This window comes from Salmo trutta, chromosome 7 (assembly GCF_901001165.1).
Source record: "Salmo trutta chromosome 7, fSalTru1.1, whole genome shotgun sequence".
NCBI classification, from domain to species: Eukaryota; Metazoa; Chordata; class Actinopteri; order Salmoniformes; family Salmonidae; genus Salmo; species Salmo trutta.
Window position 1 is genome coordinate 11,012,740 of NC_042963.1, and position 23,075 is coordinate 11,035,814.

The 23,075-nt window shown below is 40.6% G+C and overlaps 1 protein-coding gene across 7 annotated transcripts in view; it reads left to right on the plus strand.

Annotated features, from left to right (window-relative positions):
- The window catches only part of ntrk3a (neurotrophic tyrosine kinase, receptor, type 3a), a 254,558-nt gene that overhangs the window by 81,209 nt on the left and 150,274 nt on the right, over positions 1-23,075 (plus strand). For all 7 annotated transcript variants that reach the window (XM_029757958.1, XM_029757959.1, XM_029757961.1 and 4 more), the window contains exon 4: positions 13,640-13,708. In XM_029757958.1, coding sequence (XP_029613818.1) covers positions 13,640-13,708 — 69 coding nt within the window. The remainder of the gene's footprint in view (positions 1-13,639; positions 13,709-23,075) is intronic.

Consider the following 23,075-nt stretch of genomic DNA (forward strand, 5'->3'; position numbering starts at 1 on the left):
ACATGATTCCCTATGAAACCTGTTTGTGAAAATGATTCCCTATGAAACTTGTTTGTAAACATGATTCCCTATGAAACACTGCCAGACAAATACACACTCTGGTAATAGATAGTGAGAAAGTTGTGAAGGAAAAAACTTGCACGTTGCTACTCAGCAGTGAATTGATTAGCGGATTGTGGCCTGGCTGCTCAATGTGCCTGCTAACTACTACTTACTAGTTTAATTGACAAACATGGTATGAACTTAGCTAGCTAGCAAGTGATTTTGGGCACTGGTAAACAGTGTGTAGTCTGTGCTTTATTTACAATAGTTTGAAAGCTTGCAGATGTTGTAGACATGTTATTGTTCTCAGAAATCAGTCCTGAGCACGCAGCCAGACCTTCCCGACTCGATACACTATATGCAGTGCACTGACTAGTTTTTCATGCACATTTTTTAATACCTTAGTTGCAAAATTTTACATCTAGCTAAGATCTCCTTGGTAAAAATGTCTAAATTAATTGCAGATTTATTGATTTATCTTTAGATTAATTCTGACTATTTTAGAGAAGTGACTATTTTGAGGAAATGGCTTTGTTGTTGCTACGGTGACTCAGGGGGACAAACAACAGTATCTGCCAGGGTATGATATGCAAACACAACACACCCACATCAAACCACACCACCACGACAACTCTCGTTTGGATTCAGTCATGGCCACTAACATTTCTTAATGAGCAATCTTCAAAAAGAGGCCAAAACAGGAAGTGCCCTTTAAAAAATAACCTTCAGATTATGGATTCTACTTACATCAAACCACTGTCATTTTACGAATACCAGCTCTAATTATTTACCTATACAGTGTCCTAAACCAGCATATTGTTGTTGGGTAACAGAGTGAGGAGTAGATACAGATAACTGCCAAAATAATTAAAAAAACTTGAGTAAATGAGGGATAAAAAGTATATTAAAAGTAGATGCTTCCACACAGGTGTGGTTCCTCAGTTAATTAAGCAATTAACATCCCATCATGCTTAGGGCCATGTATAAAAATGCTGGGTAGGCCATTATTTTGGCTACCATGGCTTTGCTCCCATAGGATGACATGCCCTAATCCACAGGGCCTGAGTGGTCGCTGAATGGTTTGATGAGCATGAAAATGATGTAAACCATATGCCATGGCCAACTCAGTCACTAGATCTAAACCCAATTGAACACTTATGGGAGATTCTGGAGCAGTGCCTGAGACAGCATTTTCTAGCACCATCAACAGTGATGGAATTTCTCGTAGAAACTAGTAGAATCTATTAAAAGGTTCATTGAAGCTGCTCTGGTTCATGGTGGCCCAACATCCTATTAAGACACTTTATCTTGGTGTTTTCTTTATTTTGGCAGTTACATGGTGACGGTTAATAATGGACTGCTGTTTGCAGCGTCATATTATTATTATTATTATTTATAAATTGTCATTTAGCAGACACTATTATCCAGAATGACTTTCAAGGGCACATCGACAGATTCTTTTCCACCTAGTCAGCTCTGGGATTCAAACCAGCAACCTTTCGGTTTCTGGCTCAACGCTCATAACCGCTAGGCTACGTGTGATAGACAGGCATGTAGCAGTTCTGACGAATCCTGTTTTTGTTGTTCTCCTGCAGAATGGTGATGCCTCTGCTGTCAGCCAACTGATGAGTGTGAAGTGTGTGTGTGTGAGTGTGTATGCGTGTGCCTACGTGTGCGTGCATGTGTTTGTAAGAGAGTGTGTGCGTGAGTGTGTAGTCTGTGTGCGTGTGTGTGTGTTTTGTTCTGCATGCATGGCGCTGACTCATCGCCCTCCTCAGTCATTTCATTATGGCCTAATTAAACGCGTCTCATTACCCAGCGCAATAATTGCTGACGCCTATGCCATGGAAACAAGGAGACATGCGGAAAAAAAGGAAGACAACTGAGGCCACATTAAACAGCAGTACTCAAGGGGCGCGTGTACGCAGGACTCTTGAACCTCTTCCTGTGCAACTCTGTATGTGTCAGGGAAAAGGTCACCATTGTAGTATGTCCATGACTCCAGAATCAGATAGTTGGTCTGTAAAGAGACGTTTGTTGTTCATGGCTGCAACCATGCACTATATTTTTGTTGAAGCTCTTATGTAGTGGCTTTCAAGTCTTGATTGCGTAGGTATTTGTTTCTCAAGGCTGTGACAGCTGAGCTGAGGTGCCACGGTTTCTCTAGGAGGCGGAAGCAGCGAAAGACAATCTTCCTGCAGTCAAATTGTCATTGTCTCCTCAGTTGGCAGAGCAGGAAATTCATTGTTTGGAAAAATATTAGACAATAGCAGCCAAGCTGTGAATGAACTTTAATTAAACAAGGAGCACAGACATCTCAGAGACCCTATAATACAGCAGCCTTACAAGGAAAGGGGGAGACTTTCTCAACCGTTGTGTTCATTTTGCAAACATGAACAGTACATGCCATTCGTATGGATAGTAGCCTAGTGTGGAGTTGACTGGGCATGGGGGAGTGGGTTTTTTCCTTGGGTTTCTTGTTATCAGAAGCAGTTACTGGCTGGCTGGCTTTTCCAGGGTGGATGGATGGGGGGGTGCAGAGAGGGTGTGGAGTGACACTGAGGTGGCAGTGGTGGCGGGATGCCAAGTTCTTATTGTCAATTTCATCTGCTCTGTCCAATTCTGGTAATGCCTAGCTTTCTCACACAAACCCTGTGGATGACCTACTTACCTATTCATTCTCACTCTGTGTTTTTCAATTCGGTTCAGAACAGTGTGTGTGAGTGTGTTGGTGACTGTCTGAAAATCTTTCCTACTCTGCAATGGATGGATCTTGCCAGGTCATTTCTCTCTTTGACTCGCCTGTCTCCCTGTTTTGAAACACAATAGCACTACCAGACACACTCATTTCGGAGTTCAAAGCAGCAAAAAGGCAACATGAAAGCAGCTCTGTATAAATGTGACTTAACTAGCCCACCTATTAATTGAGTCACAATCTACAAGGCCTCTTTATTTATGTGTCACGAGACGCCGGGGCTAACATTACAGACCATTAACATTCACATGACCATAGTGCTGCAAAAGCTGCAATGGGTTTTCTGTGTCCCCTTTCCTGGTAGAGTAGAATAATAAATGTGAGGCAAAAGCAGCTTTGTGATCATTAATGAGACAATTAGTGTGCAGACCAGGGGCGCTCTCTGAGCCCGGCGCTGGACAAACAGCTCCATTGTTGTGCCTCCCAGCCACGTCACAATGACTAATCAAAAGAGAGCGCAGGGGAAGCTAATACATATTTGGTCTGATTAATACTTCCCCACTAAGCAAAGGCAAGGCAGCTTTTCTCTTTTCCCACGTCTTGGGGTCCGCTGGTTCACGGTCTTTCAAGAAGACAGGAAGAGCACCGGCGATGGGTGACAGCCACCTTCACAGAATCACACTGCATGCTGGGAAACATGGGGGAGGTACGGGGGTAGACAGGGAGGGAGGGAGGGGGGTGGCAAAGGATACATTGTTTTCTTTTTTGGTGGTCCTTCTTCAAAGACACTGGGTTATTCATCTGTGTGAGGCCCGGAGTGTCCTGAGATCACAGCGCTGCGTGTCTCTCTGGGGAGGGTTGGGACAGCACAGGGCTGCCCCATATAATAGCACAGCATTGGCCCTCTGGGAACTCCACTATCAGGACACTGGCCAGTAAATAATGAAACAGTCAGGATGATGGACACCGCCTGACGCAGTCTCTTTGGCTCCGAGACTCTCGTAAAGGATGTTGACAACTTCTCTTCAGGCAGCCCTGACTGCCCTACACATTTAAACTAGACCCAATGCTACATAGATTATGCCCTTTTCAAAGGATGTTTAGGGGACAGCCAGTCAATAAGGGGAACACGCATGTGTTTTTATCACCATGGTGCGTCGGAGGAGTGTTGAAGATCATTATCTCTGAGACAAAAACAGCTACATACACCTCCTAGACTTAGGGCCTTAAATGTTTGTATGTGTTTCAATAGTGATTGCTTCATTACCGCTCCATCATCAAAACAGCCTTCATACCTTATTATATCCAAACTACACAGAGTAGATATGATCAATAGGGGAGAGTGGGGTAAGTTGAGTCAAAGAGTAAATTGAGCCACCCTTGTTTGTAGGAAACCATACACAACATGAATCATGTGACCAAATCTTTAGGAAGAGGTCATCATTTCATGGAGTCTGTGAAGGAATAAACCACATGGAAATAGTGGTAAGCAACAAAATAGCCTCCAATACCCTACTCAATAAACTGGATGCAGTCTATCACCGTGCCATCCGTTTTGTCACCAAAGCCCCATATACTACCCACCACTGCGACCTGTACGCTCTCGTTGGCTGGCCCTCGCTTCATACTCGTCGCCAAACCCACTGGCTCCAGGTCATCTACAAGACCCTGCTAGGTAAAGTCCCCCCTTATCTCAGCTCACTGGTCACCATAGCAGCACCCACCTGTAGCACGCGCTCCAGCAGGTATATCTCTCTGGTCACCCCCAAAGCCAATTCCTCCTTTGGCCGTCTCTCCTTCCAGTTCTCTGCTGCCAATGACTGGAACGAACTACAAAAATCTCTGAAACTGGAAACACTTATCTCCCTCACTAGCTTTAAGCACCAGTTGTCAGAGCAGCTCACAGATCACTGCACCTGTACATAGCCCATCTATAATTTAGCCCAAACAACTACCTCTTTCCCTACTGTATTTATTTATTTATTTTGCTCCTTTGCACCCCATTATTTCTATTTCTACTTTGCACTTTCTTCCACTACAAATCTACAATTCCAGTGTTTTACTTGCTATATTGTATTTACTTTGCCACCATGGCCTTTTTTGCCTTTACCTCCCTTATCTCACCTCATTTGCTCACATTGTATATAGATTTATTTTTCTACTGTATTATTGACTGTGTTTGTTTTACTCCATGTGTAACTCTGTGTTGTTGTATGTGTCGAACTGCTTTGCTTTATCTTGGCCAGGTCGCAATTGTAAATGAGAACTTGTTCTCAACTTGCATACCTGGTTAAATAAAGGTGAAATAAAAAAATAAAAAAGTTAGATCCCCCAAATTAATTTATTGTGTTCAAGGTTTCATGGTGCTTGTATCTAAACCAAAGTAGATGATTTTAAGATTGTTCAATACATCAGTTGGGGTCTCTATTAGCTTCCATATGAGGTCCTAAACCTAGCATGAAAGTGCATCCTTGTAGCTGTGTGGGCTAATATAGTGAAAATGTTTGCCTTGAGGTAAGTTGAGCCTATGGTTGAGCCAATGGAAAGTTGAGCAAATGGATGTGTTTTCTTCCCAGGCGTAATGCAAGGAATTATCACTTGGATATGAGGCAACAACAGGGCCTGGCCTGTGTTAAAGTGTTTTAAAAAGTACAACGTGTTTATAAGGTGTTAAGCTGTGTTTAAAGTGTAATAAAAAAAGTACAATGTTTTTGTTAGGTGTGAAGCCTGTGTTAAAAGACGCTTAAAATGATTAAAAGACAAAAAAGTGATTGTGATTGTGTTGAATTGTGTTTGGGAAATAAAGACAGACATGGTTTTAAAAGGTTAGTGGTAATATTTCATTCAGTACAGACATTTTAAGGCGGCTTCACTTACCCTGTCCCGTGACTCAACATACCCCATACCCGGGGTAAGTTGTTCGAAGGTAACAATTTTTGAATTCGGATTATTTCCAGGGATACACAATGTCTTGAAATATATCTAGATATCTTTGTTAGAAATAATACTATATTTCTCTTGATAGAGTGATGCTGGAAAAAAAGAAGCTAAATTCTCCCCTACACATTGTGTGTCTCAATCTGATACTTGGTCATAAGTCCCAGTAAGGATGCAGAAAATCCAGAACTATTCGACTTTAAAGGAAAGGAACAATTAAGAGCTGAAGTGGTCATTAAAGAGTGAAGAAATAAGAACTGCAGTGCAGAAAGCACCTAATGCATTAATGATACCTTAGGAAAAATCACTATCTTGCTATCTCTGATCTTATCACATTTGGATGGTTCAGTTGTAGCTGTGATAATGTTTTGGGAAATGATCTTTTTGCCTTGATAAGATAACGCAACAAAAACATAATCTTTGAAAACAACAACACAAAAGCACCTCATTGGTTGTATAATATATGAAAATGTAGATACTGAGATGCAGTATCCTTATATTCAGGTCTTAGTTCCCCAAACCATCCCCAATGTTACACTTTCTCACTTTAGTTGTATATTTTCTGGGGTGAGCAGGGCAGCAGTTGGAGAGGCAATAGCTGAATTTACATTTAAAGCGTAACCTCAGTATCTAGGACAGTTGAGAATCCACGAGTTACTGATAGATGTTTGAGGCAGACAGGCATATCCATACGCATAAAGCAATATCAACAAAGTAAATGGAGCGACACATTGCAGAGATCAGGCATTTGAATAGCTCACCTGAGTGACTGGGTAGAAATACGCCCTGAGAAATGTGACCTTGCGTTACGGCTTCCAAATAAACATTGGCATCTAGCCTTATATGGCTATATGTATGCTTTCATTCCCCCATTCTATTTGAGTTGGAATGCTATACCCAGGCTTGTATATAGTGTGTATGTGTTTGATGAAAACAAACAGTATTTCTTTGAGACATAAAGACCGTATTTAATTAAAGCTTTTGTGTAGATGCGTGTCATACATGGGGACTTTTTGGGAAGCTTTTGAAGCAAACCGACATGAATTTTAAAGAGATTTCTTTCAATCACATTCATTTTGTCTTTCCATGGTATGGGTGGCAGAGAGGAATTGATATCTGGGTGCAGGAAACAGTAATAGGCAACCCCCTGTGGTTATCCTGATTATGCGGGTGAGATATTATAAATGGATGTGTACAGGGATTCAAGAGATTGGTGTTCTTGTTGAAAAATATATATATATATATATTCTGTCGGGGCAGCTTTGAATTGAGTGAGAGTGTCTTGTGTATAAAACCAATCTCTTTTTCACTTCTGTCAGATACATTCCCTTCTGTCATTTCAATAAATATTGAGCAACTTTTTCAGTTGATTTGCAGGAGTTTCTGGCACCTGGCAATATTGTTAAAAGATAAACCCATCATAACACGAGGCTCAGGGGTGTTATCTTCCATCAGTGAGGTGTTTTCACAGGTAGACCTAATCTGGTCTCCTATGTCAGGGTTTCCCAAACTCGGTTTCCCAAACTCGGTTTCCCAAACTCGCCCAACGCAGCTGATTCAAATAACCCATTGGGGGGCAGGACCGAGTTTGGGAAACCCTGTCTTACTTCAATTACACTTTTTACACCTCCAAATATGTTACAATGCAAAATGATTTATGACCATTTCATTTTGGTAATGTGGTTGTTTTTGGTAGTATCTACGCATTTTAAAGCTGCCTAATTATGTTCTGTGTTAATTGTTTCATTGCTTCCACTATAACACATAGGCCTAGCTGTTTGTCATCCACCGGTGCCGTAATACTGATAAGATACATCTCCTTAAAGGTGTCATCCGGCCCAAGTCAGTTCATGTCAGTTATGGCCACATTGCCCCATGCTAACCTGCTAAGGTCTCATACCTGTGTGTCACAAACAGTAATATATGCCATCTTCTGAGATGGTCGATGCTTTGGTGTCATTCTAACTGCACCCAGTCCCATCTGCAGATCTAAGGGACTGCCTTTGGCTTGAGACTACTGGGAGATAAAAAATTGAAAAATCAGTCCTACTGTATGCAGAATCTAACTGCAGGCTATGTATAATTGCCATGTTATTAACAATGGGCCCTAGTTCTCCCGTTGACTTCTTCACCTGCATTATAGATGAGGGGCTGTAGCCCCAGAGTCCCCTAACCCCCTGCTGGAGCCAATCAGGAGGACCCACTCATCAACCTTCTGTGGTGTCCCATGACACACATATGCAAATGTCTGTGAATATCATGAATAGCATACCTTATTAAATGCAGCTGTGCTGTTGTGATATACTGTACATGATAGACATGTGGGAAACGGATCAGAAGAATAACCTTTTAACCTTTTCCACCCTCACTCAATGTAAATTTACCCGCCTTAAGATATGCATAGTATACAGCAGCTCTGCAGGGGAAATTATAATCAGCTCTGAACTGTGTTAATTGACAAGCAAATTTATACCTCTGCTATAAATAACCCTGCTGATGTCTATGAGGCGTGTGAAGAGCATTATCAAATGTCAGAAGGATCGTATTGACTCTGAAGAGGAAGGCTCTGTCTGCTTAGCCTGTGACCTTCTTCCATGATTCATTTCCACCTGTTAGTCTTTCTAACTTTTAATAACAACATGTCTACTCCTGTGTGTTTGGGGCAAGGCGTCACATTTGATGTCTGATTTGATTTATATATTTATTTCTTATTGCCTTCTCTTCCCAAATCCAATTTTAGCTGACATTTCTCATGACTGTAACGAAGAATGACCTTTGAAAAGGACACTTCCGTTCTTGCATGCAGACGGGTGGTGGTCTAGTGGTGTAGGGAGGCAGGCCTAGTGACGGGGAGGCAGGTCTTAATAATGGGAGAAGTGTTGTTGCCTTCATCCATCTCCCCTCTCACCCACCGAGGAAAAGCCCACTCCCAGGCCTGCAAGGCACCTTGGGAAGGTGTTACAGTGGAAGCATCTGCCCCCGACCTTAATGTTGTTCAGAGTGATAATTGCATTGGGGCTTTGACTGCTCTCTCCTTGATCTCTCTCTCTCATGATCAATTCTCTGATTCAATGAGCCTAACACAATACACTGGCTGAGGAACAGAGGAAAAGCTTGAGGAAAAAAAGTTCCCATGTGCTTTGGTGCAATGCCTGGTTATGAAGTAATGAAGCCTTCATAAGGACTTAATAATTCTTCCCTCTTTATGTTAATAGGGTTCGTAATCCACATCGACAGGCTCCTTCACCCTTCCAACCCTCCAACACCACTCACACAGTACTCTCCGTCTAACACAGAACACATTCAGGCTCGTGGCTACATCATAATTGTACAGATACACTACAGATACGACCGCTTGCCCACAAGGACACACGTAGAGTGACAGCCTGAATGCCTTGCACATAATATACACATGCTCATATATGGTCATTACACGCATCTATGCATGATCACACACCCATGCATATTCATGCCAACATATAGTGCACCGATGCATTCAGGTCTGGCTCTAGCCTTTTGGGGGCCCATGTGCTTTGGTGCAATGCCTGGTTATGAAGTAATGAAGCCTTCATAAGGACTTAATAATTCTTCCCTCTTTATGTTAATAGGGTTCGTAATCCACATCGACAGGCTCCTTCACCCTTCCAACCCTCCAACACCACTCACACAGTACTCTCCGTCTAACACAGAACACATTCAGGCTCGTGGCTACATCATAATTGTACAGATACACTACAGATACGACCGCTTGCCCACAAGGACACACGTAGAGTGACAGCCTGAATGCCTTGCACATAATATACACATGCTCATATATGGTCATTACACGCATCTATGCATGATCACACACCCATGCATATTCATGCCAACATATAGTGCACCGATGCATTCAGGTCTGGCTCTAGCCTTTTGGGGGCCCTAAGCGAGGTTTGGTTGGGCCCCCCCCCCCCCCTTTTAGTGTCCCACCTCTTAATGGTGGAGATAACTTTTTTTTAAGTCAATTTCCTTCAATTCTACACATTTTGCCATAGGGTGTATAGAAAATGTTGCAGTTTCAAGGAATTTCTTTGCAATTCTACATGTTTTGCCATGGGGAGGAGAGAACATTTTGCAATTTTACAACACATTTCATGCAATTCTATTAATTTTGCCATTGAACAGAGAGAACAAATGTGCAGTTTAACAGATAATTTCCAGCAATTCTACACATTTTACCATGACTTATGCCATGTTAATATGATATCTGAGTGAGAGTGACTAACAAAACCAATGGGGGCCCCCTGGAAGTCAGGGCCCCTGGGCATGTGCCCTGCATGCTCGGTGGGTATTCGGGCCATGATTACTACAAGTTTAGATAGCTGGTTAGACGAACTTACCAATAATAAAATTGTTAGCTGATACAGCTTATTGAGTGACTGACACAAGAAAAGAAAAACTGCTGATGCACAACCAAATGTCAGAATTGGAACTTGTGTATTCTCTATATCCGACTGAGTTCCTAAAAAAAGTGCATACGGCCTCCCGAATGGCGCAGCGGTCTAAGGCCCTGCATCTCAGTGCAAGAGGCGTCACTACAGTCCCTGGTTTGAACCCAGGCTGTATCACATCCGGCCGTGATTGGGAGTCCCATAGGGTGGCGCACCATTGGCCCAGCGTTGACCGGGTTTGGCCAGGGTAGGCCGTCATTGTAAATAGGAATTTGTTCTTAACTGACTTGCCTAGTTAAATAAAGGTTAAATAATTTAAAAAAAATAATAATACATTTTTTTTTAATGTATTTCGCTTATGCCTGGGGCCGGCCCTGTATGCAGAAGATACTGTGTCTAAACAACACGACTTCTTCCAGAGGCCTCTTGCTCTTCCTCTGCTCCAGTATGCAGCTCTCCCTAAACCATTCCAGTAATTGATTCTGTCTGTGTGACAATCTGAAAGGGATTATTTGCGAGCCAAGAGAGGTTTCCTACAAAATTCCGTTATTGTGTTCCATTTTTAGACTAATGGTGTGAATTTATTTGTTTTTTTTTCCTCTGAAAGGCTGCAGCTCACACCATAGTTCCATTCCCATGTGATGCCATTATCTCTTTATCACTGTTACACAGATGGAAGGTGACTGTTAGACTGGGGAGCATCATCTTTTGATGCTGTAAAGGGCAGGTCAACAACTGCAGAAACCATTACTAATCACTACTAATACTCTGTTGTCTAGCAGCCAGAAAAAAATCCTTTGTCAACAGGCCATCTTCATGGGCATACTTTCTTAGAAACACAAGCTTTTTCCTCCTACAGTATACTTGTATCTAATTCCAGTGTCTATATTTGTCCTTCTGAGGGCAGTCTTTGTGTAGAGTTCCCATTTCTCATTAGCGTGTCCCCGTCCTCAGGGGGACAGGCTTGATAGACAGATGGACAGACAGACAGTCTTTTTGCCGGCTCAGTTAGCTTTGGCTCTGGCTACATGTTATTTTCCTAGGACTGGGCTCTTAATACACAGTGTCCAGATGAACTCCTTTGTGTGCCAAGAATAATAACATGTAGAAATAAACCATACAGCCCCTGCTAGTCCCAATGGATACAGCTTTAATAATCTCATTATCAATTTAATGAGGTGATTAGAATGCCAGGGGCCAGGGGTGCACATAGAGTGTTATGGAAGATGCTAGTAGCATCCCGAGTCCTCTTGGCCATAGTGGTGCAGTCCTCCTGGCTCCTAATCCTTCAGCTAGCTGGGGGATTAGTTACCATTGTCTCTGGAGACTTGGCTCGACGCGGCTGCTGTAATGCCGGGTCACACACTCTGTCTCTGTCATGGTGGTCGCAGGTCCTCTAAAAAATACGTACAGCTCTGTGTAGGGTTCTGTTCCCTCTGTGTAGGGTTCTGTTCCCCCCGTGTCACAGAAAATGCAAGGTAAAATCATGAGCAGTGGCACGCGTCTTTTTGGCTTTTCGTTGCCACGGAAACAGGCATGTGCAGCAGCACATCAGTGTTTAGTAGGGTTAGTCTAGGGCAGTAGTTCCCAACCAGGGGTACTAGGATCTCTGTGGGTACTTGGGAAAGGGGGATACCTAGTCAGAGAAGACATATTAGACCACAGGCCTGCTGGTAAAATGCACATAAGGGGGTATTTCAGGGGTACTCCGGGCAGAGCAAAATTCAGTTGGTGGTACAGTACCCGAAAAAAGGTTGGGAACCACTGACTTATGGGATCCCAATGCACCCAACCACCAAAGGAAGTACTTGCCGAGGAAGCACATTAAGCATCGGGGTAATGTTTCCTGAAATGAAAATAACAATTCTGTTGTTTCATTTGATGCAATCAACCTGGACAGACCTTTTCCTTTGAACCTAAACCATAAAACACGTAAACAACATAGGCTACCCATGAATCAACTACGCCATAACATGTATAGTAATGATAAAGAATGGTATGAACGGTAAGATTTCCCATGTCTTCATGTGCAATTTCCACCTTTTCCCTCTCAATGATTGAGGTAAACAAAAAAAAGAAATTACAGACTCCGTCTACCCCGACCCAACGATTTGAAATCCTTGAAAGGGAGTGAATGAGTTCACACTGCACAGGCAACCAGCCCTCAGCTGGGCAATTTGACTCTCCGAAATCCTCAAGCTGAATTAGTCACAGTGGCTGCTGAAGAGCCTTCTCTGCCTGACCAACTGAGGCCAGCTTCTTACCCATAATGTGGGATACTGAGCCTATGCTACCTACCGCCAGGTCTGAGATAGGGAAGGATTTACTGTACAGTAGAGTGATTTCATCTTTATATTTGAGAAAATAGCCCGAACTGCCCATCCTACTGTATGTCTCTATCCATGGTGCTGAAGTAAGAACAGGCTGTGTTTGAATACTGGCGCTGTCCATGGTCCTGCAGTAGAGAGGAGCAGGTAACGAGTATGCAGTGAATATTGTACAGCAATGTGGACTATTGATAGCACCAAGAGACATGTGTAGTCCTGCTGCCCATAGATGCTGCCCATTGATCTGGTCTTGTGCTGTCTGTGGTTCTGTATAGAGAGGCTACTGAGAGGTGTGTGTTGTGTACTCTCTCCCTGTCTGTGGTGCTGCAGAGCATGGCAGCAGAAGGAACAGGTCAGGGACAGGCAGCCAGAGAAGCAGCAGTCCCCAGCTCCCCAGGGCCATATGAGTGGTAAGACTGCAGTGGAATGCATTGATTATCTGTCAAGCAGGCCTGCTAGGATCTAACCAGGGCAGTGTTAGGGTATTAAGTGATCTGAAGTATTCAATGAATATTGATAATGAGTGGCTGTTCGCCTGGCTCTACTATTAGTGATTCAACCCCCCTGGTGCTCACCGTCTCTTCACAGAGATGGGTCTGGGTTGGAGTGGGCTTGGGTAGCTGGTCCCTAGTGAGCATTTCACTGTGTTAGTTTGATGGTGCAATATTTTCACATCATTGCGTTGATCTTGAGCACAACCTCGTACTTCATACTGTAGCCTACCATTTTTCACTTCTGGAAGCGCATGCCTTTTTCGTATTGGAAGTCGCTCTGGATAAGAGTGTCTGTTAAATGACAAAAATGTAAATTTAAATATGTTATCAGCTCTCCAGAATACATACAGATCCTTTGGTGGACCACTCACTCTCGCTCTACAAGAATGCCTCCATTTCAGGGTTTAACACCTTAGAGCGGTGCTCTGGTGGTTACATGCCTTATCTCACCTCTTTTGTATTGGATTCGAAGGCCTCAGGCCCTCGCTGTCTCTATTTAATTTGTTGTCTTGAAAATGACCAAGTCTGTCTTTATTGGATTGTCAAGTCTGTTCCTTTCCCTCCAGCACCACTTATTCTCTCAGGATTTTTCTGTTTCTTTGGTTTGTGCTTTGTGTTTTCTCTGCTGCTGTTTTCTTCATCCGCCTCGGCCACATAGTCCGGCACTAATACATTTATCCCTCTCCTGTGTTTTCTCTCTCTCCCTCTCTTCTACAGAAACCTATCGAAGAATCCTCTGACCACGTTATCATGGCAACTCTTCCAGAATCTTCAACTCTTCGAGCTGTAAGTTTTTGTACATTTTCCATCTTATTTTATCAACTTGTGCACCCAGAAAAACATTTCATGGAGCCTGTTATATCCTAATTATGCAACCCATTTAACACAGCCTTCATGGTTTCCAAATGGATTCCCATCTTCTTCCATTCAAAGCAAAACAACAATTAACTTGGAGAAAATCATTGAAACAGACAAACAACACTATACTTTATTCCCTGCGTCATAATGGATGTGATGTATGAGTGTGTTAAATGGAGTGTCCAGGCCGGGTGATTCTCTGGTCCACAGTCCAGGTGTTTCTCTGGTCCTTTAGTGTCTCGTTTGTCCAGGAATATACAGGTGTAGGATCTTAATTTGAACGCTCTTTTGTTGTTGAGAATTCTCCTGCATCGCCAGAAATGCAGGTGAGCTTTGTGATTTACATAAATTCACTGAAAACCCACACTAACACACGGTTACATTAACAGTATTGCACTTTTTATGTAGCCTACTTTCGGCCAGCTAATAGCCAAACCACCAATCAAGCAACATTATAGACTAAACTTTCAAATCCTGCTGCTGCAGGATTATTTTGCTGTGACAATATAGGTCAAATTAAAATCCTACACCTGTATGAGCAATCAGTGTGTTTATGGCCTGAATCTGCTACTTGTTTGGACCTGTTAGGTCCTCCCTTTCGGTAGAATACACAAATTAAAGCCTAGCGTTGATATATGGCCATCGTAGAGTTACGCTTGCATCCCCTCCATTCTCTCCAGTCCAGGAATCAGAGTAAGTGCTTTCCCTAAATAGCAGAGAGCCTCAGCCAGGGCCTGACGCAGAGCAAAGAGCAGGGAGCAGGCTAGGCTTTATCATCGCTCAGCTCAGCCCAGGGAGGGGGAACAAATGAAGAGCAGCTGTAAGGTTGTGATATAAATGTGGTATTTTAAGCTATGGAAACAGGGCAGCTCCTCTGAGGAGGCCTATCTTATTTTCATGGTTGCCTGTCCTTTAGAGGCAGAAGGAGGAGGAGGATGTTGTACACGGAGCACTACTTAGGCTAAAAGCAACCAAATACATACAATACTTGAATAATACCAGAGTAAGAATTTCATGGGCAGCAGAGTAGCTGATGATAGGAGTTAGAATGTACAGCTGATTTTTAATGGAATATCTACATAGGCATACAGAAGCCCATTATCAGCAACCATCACTCCTGTGTTCCAATGGTACGTTGTGTTAGCTAATCCAAGTTTATCATTTTAAAAGGCTAATTATAAATTCGAAAACCCCTTTTGCAATTATGTTAGCACAGCTGAAAACTGTTGTCCTGATTAAAGAAGCAATAAAATTGTCCTTCTTTAGACTAGTTGAGTATCTGGAGCATCAGCGTTTGTGGGTTCAATTACAGGCTCAAAATGGCCAGAAACAAAGAAACTTTCTTCTGAAACTGAAACTCTAGTTTGAGAAACAGGCGCCTCACAAGTCCTCAACTGGCAGCTTCATTAAATAGTTCCCGTAAAACAATGTCAACAGTGAAGAGGTGATTCCAGGATGTGGGCCTTCTAGGAGTTGCAAAGAAGTTGCAAAGAAAAAGCCACATCTCAGACTGGCCAATAAAAATACAATTTTAAGATGGGCAAAAGAATACACACACTTGACAGAGGAACTCTGCCTAGAAGACCAGCATCCCGAAGTTGCCTCTTCACTGTTGACATTGAGACTGGAGTTTTGCGGGTACTATTTAATGAAGCTGCCAGTTGAGGACTTGTGAGGCGCCTGTTTCTCAAACTAGACACTCTAATGTACTTATCCTCTTGCTCAGTTGTGCACCGGGGCCTCCCACTCCTCTTTCTATTCTGGTTAGAGACAGTTTGCGCTGTTCTGTGAAGGGAGTAGTACACAGTGTTGTACGATATCTTCAGTTTCTTGGCAATTTCTGGCATGGAATAGCCTTCATTACTCAGAACAAGAATAGACTGATTAGTTTCAGAAGAAAGTTTATTTGTTTCTGGCCATTTTGAGCCTGTAATCGAACCCACAAATGCTGATGCTCCAGATACTCAACTAGTCTAAAGAAGGACAGTTTTATTGCTTCTTTAATCAGGACAACCGTTTTCAGCTGTGCTAACATAATTGCAAAATGGTTTTCTAATGATCAATTAGCCTTTTAAAATGATAAACTTGGATTAGCTAACACAATGTGCCATTGGAAGACAGGAGTGATGGTTGCTGATACTGGGCCTCTGTATGCCTATGTAGATATTCCATTAAAATACAGCTGTTTCCATCTACAATAGTCATTTACAACATTAACAATGTCTACACTGTATTTCTGATCAATTTGATGTTATTTTAATGGACAAAAAAGGTGCATTTCTTTCAAAAACAAGGATTTTTCTAAGTGACCCCGAACTTTTGAATGGTAGTGTAGCTGTAAGATGAGAGGGTATACTGACAACATGGAAAAGGTTGAGTGAAGTAGAGACAAATAAGTGTTGTTTTGAAAACACAGATGAAGTATAGACTCTACAGATGGTCATTTTGTTGTGTGAACTTAAATGACCGTTCCTTTTGATACCATTGTTATTTCTAGCCATATTTTGACTGTTTGTGTCTTCTGAAGAGTACAGCCTGTTAGAAGAATAAAGAACCTTTCAGTCTGCTTATACATTCTTACAAAAAAAGTTGCTATCTGGAACCTAAAAGGGGACAGCCGAAGAACCCTTTTCAAACCCTTTTTTTTCCAAGAGTGTAGTATTTAATCTCTAATTACTAAAACTGTTCAACAAAGGCTCAGTGATAAGCGCCCGACATCACAGCTTGAGCAAAGAGAAGAATCTGACGAAAAGAAGATGAAACTGGTTAGAAATTAGTGCCATTTCCTTCTGACCAATTGGGAACAAAGACATTGATTAATTTCTTATTTTCTGTGGTGTAGAGCCTAACAAACGACTAATAAAATATAATTCAATGGATATCAAATTTTTTCTTAAATGATTTACTCTCCAGTCCTCTGTGGAATATCGGCACAATGACAAACATAGCAAACACAGTAGGGCTGAGGCATGCGGATAGGCTTCTCGGACTGCGTCCTAAATGGGACCCTATTCCCTCATAGTCCAATACCCAGTGGGTCCTGGTCAAAAGTAGTGCACTAGATAGGGTATAGGGTGCAATTTCAGATGCACCCTGCGTCTGACTTTAAAGCTGAGATCCGCATTAAGGGAAAGATGGTTGAATCTGTCTTTAAAGCTGAGATATTTCTTACATTCAGCATCACTCCGTCAAGGGAAATATAGTATTATTTCTAACAAAGACATGACATATATTTCAGGATGTTGTGTATCCCTGGAAATAATCAGAATTCATGTAAACATTACAGTTGTGAAAACCTAGCTTGTCCAAAAAAAAGTGGTCTCTTGGCACAGCTTATCCTGGGTATGGGGTACATTGAGCCGTGGGACAGGGTAAGTTAAGCGGCCAACAAATGTCTGTACTGAATGAAATATTACTACTACCTTTTAAAACCATGTCAATCTTTATTTCCCAAAAACAATTAAACACATTCAGTCTCTTTTTTGTCTTTTAATATTTGAAGCATCTTTTAACACAGGCTTAACACCTAACCAACGCTTTGTACTTTTTAAAACACTTTTAACATAGGCCAGGCCCTGTTGTTACCTCATATCCCAGCGATAATGCCTTGCTTAACTTGCCATTGGCTCAACCATTGGCTCAACTTACCCCAAGCCAAACTATATTAGCCCACACAGCTACAAGAATGCACTTTCATGCTAAGTTTAGGACCTCATATTGAAGCTAATAGAGACCCCAACTGATGTATAAAACAATCTTAAAATGATCTACTTTGGTTTAGATACAAGCATCATGAAACCTTGAACACAATAAATTAATCTCACTTGGTGAAAATCCGTTTTTTTGACGTAACTTGCGTAGTACTTTTTCCATGTGGTTTCTTCCTTCACAGACTCCATGAAATGATGACCTCTTCCTAAATATATGGTCAAATGATTGATTTTGTGTGATTTCCTAGAAACAAGAGGGGCTCGATATACAGTAGCCCACTCTCCCCTGCTCATGCAATGATGTGCAATGTCAGATGGAGAAAAAAAAACTGTGTTTTTAAAAAAAAAGTAATGTCTGTTGTTTTAATATCGCAAACGGACGTGGCATTTTCACCGCTACAGATTCCAACTTTAATGGCATGTGCTAGCCCGTTGGTCATCATGGTCCCATGCGACCCTCTAGGGACCACATCTGTTGATTAAAACTAGACAGGCTGAGGGATGGCTTTTCTTTCCAGGTCAGAGTGCATCAGAGTTATGCCTGTCAGTCAGAAATGGCTGGTGTTGTAGAAGTGTTTCAACTGAAGCACTAAGGCACTGCACAATCAGAGCCCTGTTTTTCACTGGAAATAAGGACAAGTACTTTTTGTTGGCTTTTTAAACGTCAGTAAGGGGCCTCGGGATAGGGCATGGGTCGCAGGATACATCAAATTTGATTTGTACATTGTACATTTTAAATTTGGCACATACATGTTCTGGGAGATATTCAAATTCATGTAAGATGCAGTAATGTTTAGTAATCATGACGCAGAAGGCAAACAATTGCTTAATAATTTCAAAGGCAAAACTGACCTGAATTGTTTTGCCATTTTAAATGAGTTGTTGTTGCGGGCCTCAGACACATTGTGTTACATACATAAAGCCTCGGGGCTAGCGCTGCTGAACCTTGTCGTTTCACTGACTATTTCTGTATGCATGGTTTCCTCTCTAACTGCTTGGAATAAACAAAGCAACAGTAAACAGAGTGATACTGAACGCACAAAGCAATAAAGTGAGAGAACAGCAACAGCAGTTCCGTGTGAGAGTCTTAACCACCAGCAGCCATGCCACTCTGTGCTACTGCTTGTGTTCTGTGGTAATTGCTGTCAGCTTGTTTTGGTGCTTGACAGGAAAAAAACAACACAGGGTTACTAGGGTGAAAAGGGAATGTGTGTGTGTGTGTGTGTGTGTGTGTGTGTGTGTGTGTGTGTGTGTGTGTGTGTGTGTGTGTGTGTGTGTGTGTGTGTGTGTGTGTGTGTGTGTGTGTGTCTCCCTGTTCCCCAGTCCTGCAAGTGTAATCACAGAATGGTAAATGAGCTGTGTGAGTGAGGCAGCCTCATCAGGAGTCTTGGTGCTGGCTGGGTGCATACCTGCCAATCTCACTGCTCCCTCCCCTCACCAAGCCCAACTTAGCAAATGAGCTGCTTTACTGAGCTGAGACACACAAACACACACACACACACACACACACACACACACACACACACACACACACACACACACACACACACACACACACACATACATGCAAACATGAGTACTCACGCACCCACCGATAGAGAGAGAGAGCAGGTAATAAGGAACAGCACTAGCAAGGATGATGGTGCTAAACGTTTTCAGATGACTATCGTATGAATAAAAAAACAATAGAACAGTAGTATAAAAACATTACAATAGTAGTATAAAAACAGTAGAACGGTAGTATAAAAACATTAGAACAGTAGTATAAAAACATTACAATAGTAGTATAAAAACAGTAGAACAGTAGTATAAAAACAGTAGAACAGTAGTATAAAAACAGTAGAACAGTAGTACAAAAACAGAAGAACAGTAGTATAAAAACAGTAGAACAGTAGTATAAAAACAGAAGAACAGTAGTACAAAAACAGTAGAACAGTAGTATAAAAACATTACAATAGTAGTATAAAAACAGAAGAACAGTGGTATAAAAACAGAAGAACAGTAGTACAAAAACAGTAGAACAGTAGTACAACAACAGAAGAAAAGTAGTATAAAAACAGTAGAACAGTAGTACAACAACAGTAGAACAGTAGTATAAAAACAGAAGAACAGTGGTATAAAAACATTAGAACAGTAGTACAAAAACAGTAGAACAGTAGTACAAAAAAATTTGAACAGTAGTAGAATAACAGTAGAACAGTAGTACAACAACAGTAGAACAGTAGTATAAAAACAGTAGAACAGTAGTACAACAACAGTAGAACAGTAGTATAAAAACAATAGAACAGTAGTACAAAAACAGAAGAACAGTAGTATAAAAACAGTAGAACAGTAGTATAAAAACAGAAGAACAGTAGTATAAAAACAGTAGAACAGTAGTATAAAAACAGAAGAACAGTAGTACAAAAACAGTAGAACAGTAGTATAAAAACATTACAATAGTAGTATAAAAACAGAAGAACAGTGGTATAAAAACAGAAGAACAGTAGTACAAAAACAGTAGAACAGTAGTACAACAACAGAAGAAAAGTAGTATAAAAACAGTAGAACAGTAGTACAACAACAGTAGAACAGTAGTATAAAAACAGAAGAACAGTGGTATAAAAACATTAGAACAGTAGTACAAAAACAGTAGAACAGTAGTACAAAAAAATTTGAACAGTAGTAGAATAACAGTAGAACAGTAGTACAACAACAGTAGAACAGTAGTATAAAAACAGTAGAACAGTAGTACAACAACAGTAGAACAGTAGTATAAAAACAATAGAACAGTAGTACAACAACAGTAGAACAGTAGTACAAAAACATTAGAACAGTAGTACAACAACAGTAGAACAGTAGTATAAAAACATTAGAACAGTAGTATAAAAACATTAGAACAGTAGTACAAAAACATTACAATAGTAGTACAACAACAGTAGAACAGTAGTACAAAAACAGTAGAACAGTAGTACAAAAACATTACAATAGTAGTATAAAAACAGTACTATAGTAGTATAAAAACAGTAGAACAGTAGTACAAAAACAGTAGAAGAGTAGTACAACAACAGTAGAACAGTAGTATAAAAACAGTACAACAGTAGTATAAAAACAGTAGAACAGTAGTACAAAAACAGTAGAAGAGTAGTACAACAACAGTACAACAGTAGTACAAAAACAGTAGAACAGTAGTACAACAACAGTAGAACAGTAGTACAAAAACATTAGAACAGTAGTACAAAAACATTAGAACAGTAGTACAAAAACAGTAGAACAGTAGTATAAAAACAGTAAAACAGAACTATAAAAACATTAGAACAGTAGTATAAAAACATTACAATAGTAGTACAAAAACAGTACAACAGTAGTATAAAAACAGTAGAACAGTTGTACAAAAACAGTAGAAGAGTAGTACAAAAACAGTAGAACAGTAGTATAAAAACATTAGAACAGTAGTATAAAAACAGTAGAACAGTAGTGTAAAAACATTAGAACAGTAGTACAAAAACATTACAATAGTAGTACAAAAACAGTACAACAGTAGTATAAAAACAGTAGAACAGTAGTACAAAAACAGTAGAACAGTAGTAAAAAAACTGTAGAACAGTAGTACAAAAACAGTAGAACAATAGTATTAAACATTAGAACAGTAGTACAAAATCATTTTTATAGTACTGTAGTGCAAAAACAGTAGAACAGTAGTATAAAAACATTAGAACAGTAGTATAAAAACAGAACAGTAGTTAAAAAAAACAGTAGAACAGTAGTACAACAACAGTAGAACAGCAGTATAAAACTTTAAAACATTAGTACAACAACAGTAGAACAGTAGTACAACAACAGTAGAACAGTAGTATAAAAACAGTAGAACAGTAGTACAAAAACAGTAGAACAGTGGTATAAAAACAGTAGAACAGTAGTATAAAGACATTAGAACAGTAGTACAAAAACAGTAGAACAATAGTATGAAACATTAGAACAGTAGTACAAAAACATTAAAACAGTAGTACAAAAACAGTAGAACGGTAGTATAAAAACAGTAAAACAGTAGGATAAAAACATTTGAACAGTAGTACAAAAACAGTAGAACAGTAGTATAAAAACAGTAGAACAGTAGTATAAAAACAGTAGAACAGTAGTATAAAAATAGTAGAAAAGTAGTACAACAACAGTAGAATAGTAGTACAACAACAGTAGAACAGTAGTACAACAACAGTAGAACAGTAGTACAACAACAGTAGAATAGTAGTACAACAACAGTAGAACAGTAGTACAACAACAGTAGAACAGTAGTATAAAAACAGTAAAACAGTAGTATAAAAACATTATTATAGATCAGGAGTGTCAAACATACGGCTCGGATCCGGCCCTCGAGTGGGGACATTCCAGCCTTTGGGTGGTTTGAGTTTTTGAAAAAACTTTGAAAATTGTTAATATGATAATGGACCTACATTTATACAGTTTCTTGACTGTCTATAGCTCACTAATAAACAATGACCTCAAAGTTCGACAGTTAGAGAACATAGAAAAGTCCAAAAAGGATTGATTGAGGACTATTTTTAGCTAATTTTGAAACATAGGAAACATAGCCAAGTTTCAGTGCAGCCCTCCGGGTCCGTTGAAGACCGAATGCGGCTCCGGGGTCAAAATGAGTTTGACCCACCTGCTATACATGATGTTGAATATGATATTATATAGTATTTATGTTACCACTACGGCACCATCGGGGCTTGATGACACTCAACGGACATTGAACATCAAGCACATAGGACAAGTGTTTTTTTCTCTCCATTGCTTGCCATGTGATAGATCGGGAAAACACCTTGTTGTATACTCATTTTATCATGGATCCTTGTGGGTTGGATGAAAGCCTAATTAGCGAACATTGACTCCTGGATCAATGTTAAAAAATAAAAAAAGAACTCCAAAGTCCAAAATGTTATTCCCTGCTAGCTTTGCTCATTTCCGTAAATGTCAGGTTTGTAGAGGGTACACACATTTTTGGAGTGCAGACAGATTTCACTTGGACCTTATTGGCAATCAAAACCTTCCCCAGTTGGTATCACTTTATTAAGGCAAAGAGCCATCCAAAGGCAAGCCAAAAACACTTCTTGCTAGAGTGAGTGAATCATATTTTTCTAGCCTTCATCAGAATTTGACCATAAATTAACCCTCAGATACACTACTTTAACACTGTATGATGTATCCCGTATTGTGGAAGTGTTTTATTTAAAGTATTTCTGGATTACTTATTCTTTATATGCTTTCTCATAACCTCTATGACCTGCAGCAACAAATATTTTACCCATTAATATAATACTCATGTCTTATTTAATGCCTTTTTGCTAGATTCTGACATGAGAAAATGTATATTTGAATCATACATGTGTTAGTTATGTGGATAGGGTTCTACCTGGAACCAAAAAAGGGTTCTACCTAAAACCAATAATAGTTCTATCTGGAACTAAAACAGGTTCTCCTATGGGGACAGCCGAAGTACCCTTTTAGGTTCTAGATAACACCTTTTTTTCTATGTGTAAGGGCTTATTTCTCAGCTTCTGATGGTTTCTCATTGAGTGCCTATCTGTTCTGCTGCTGGGGGTCGA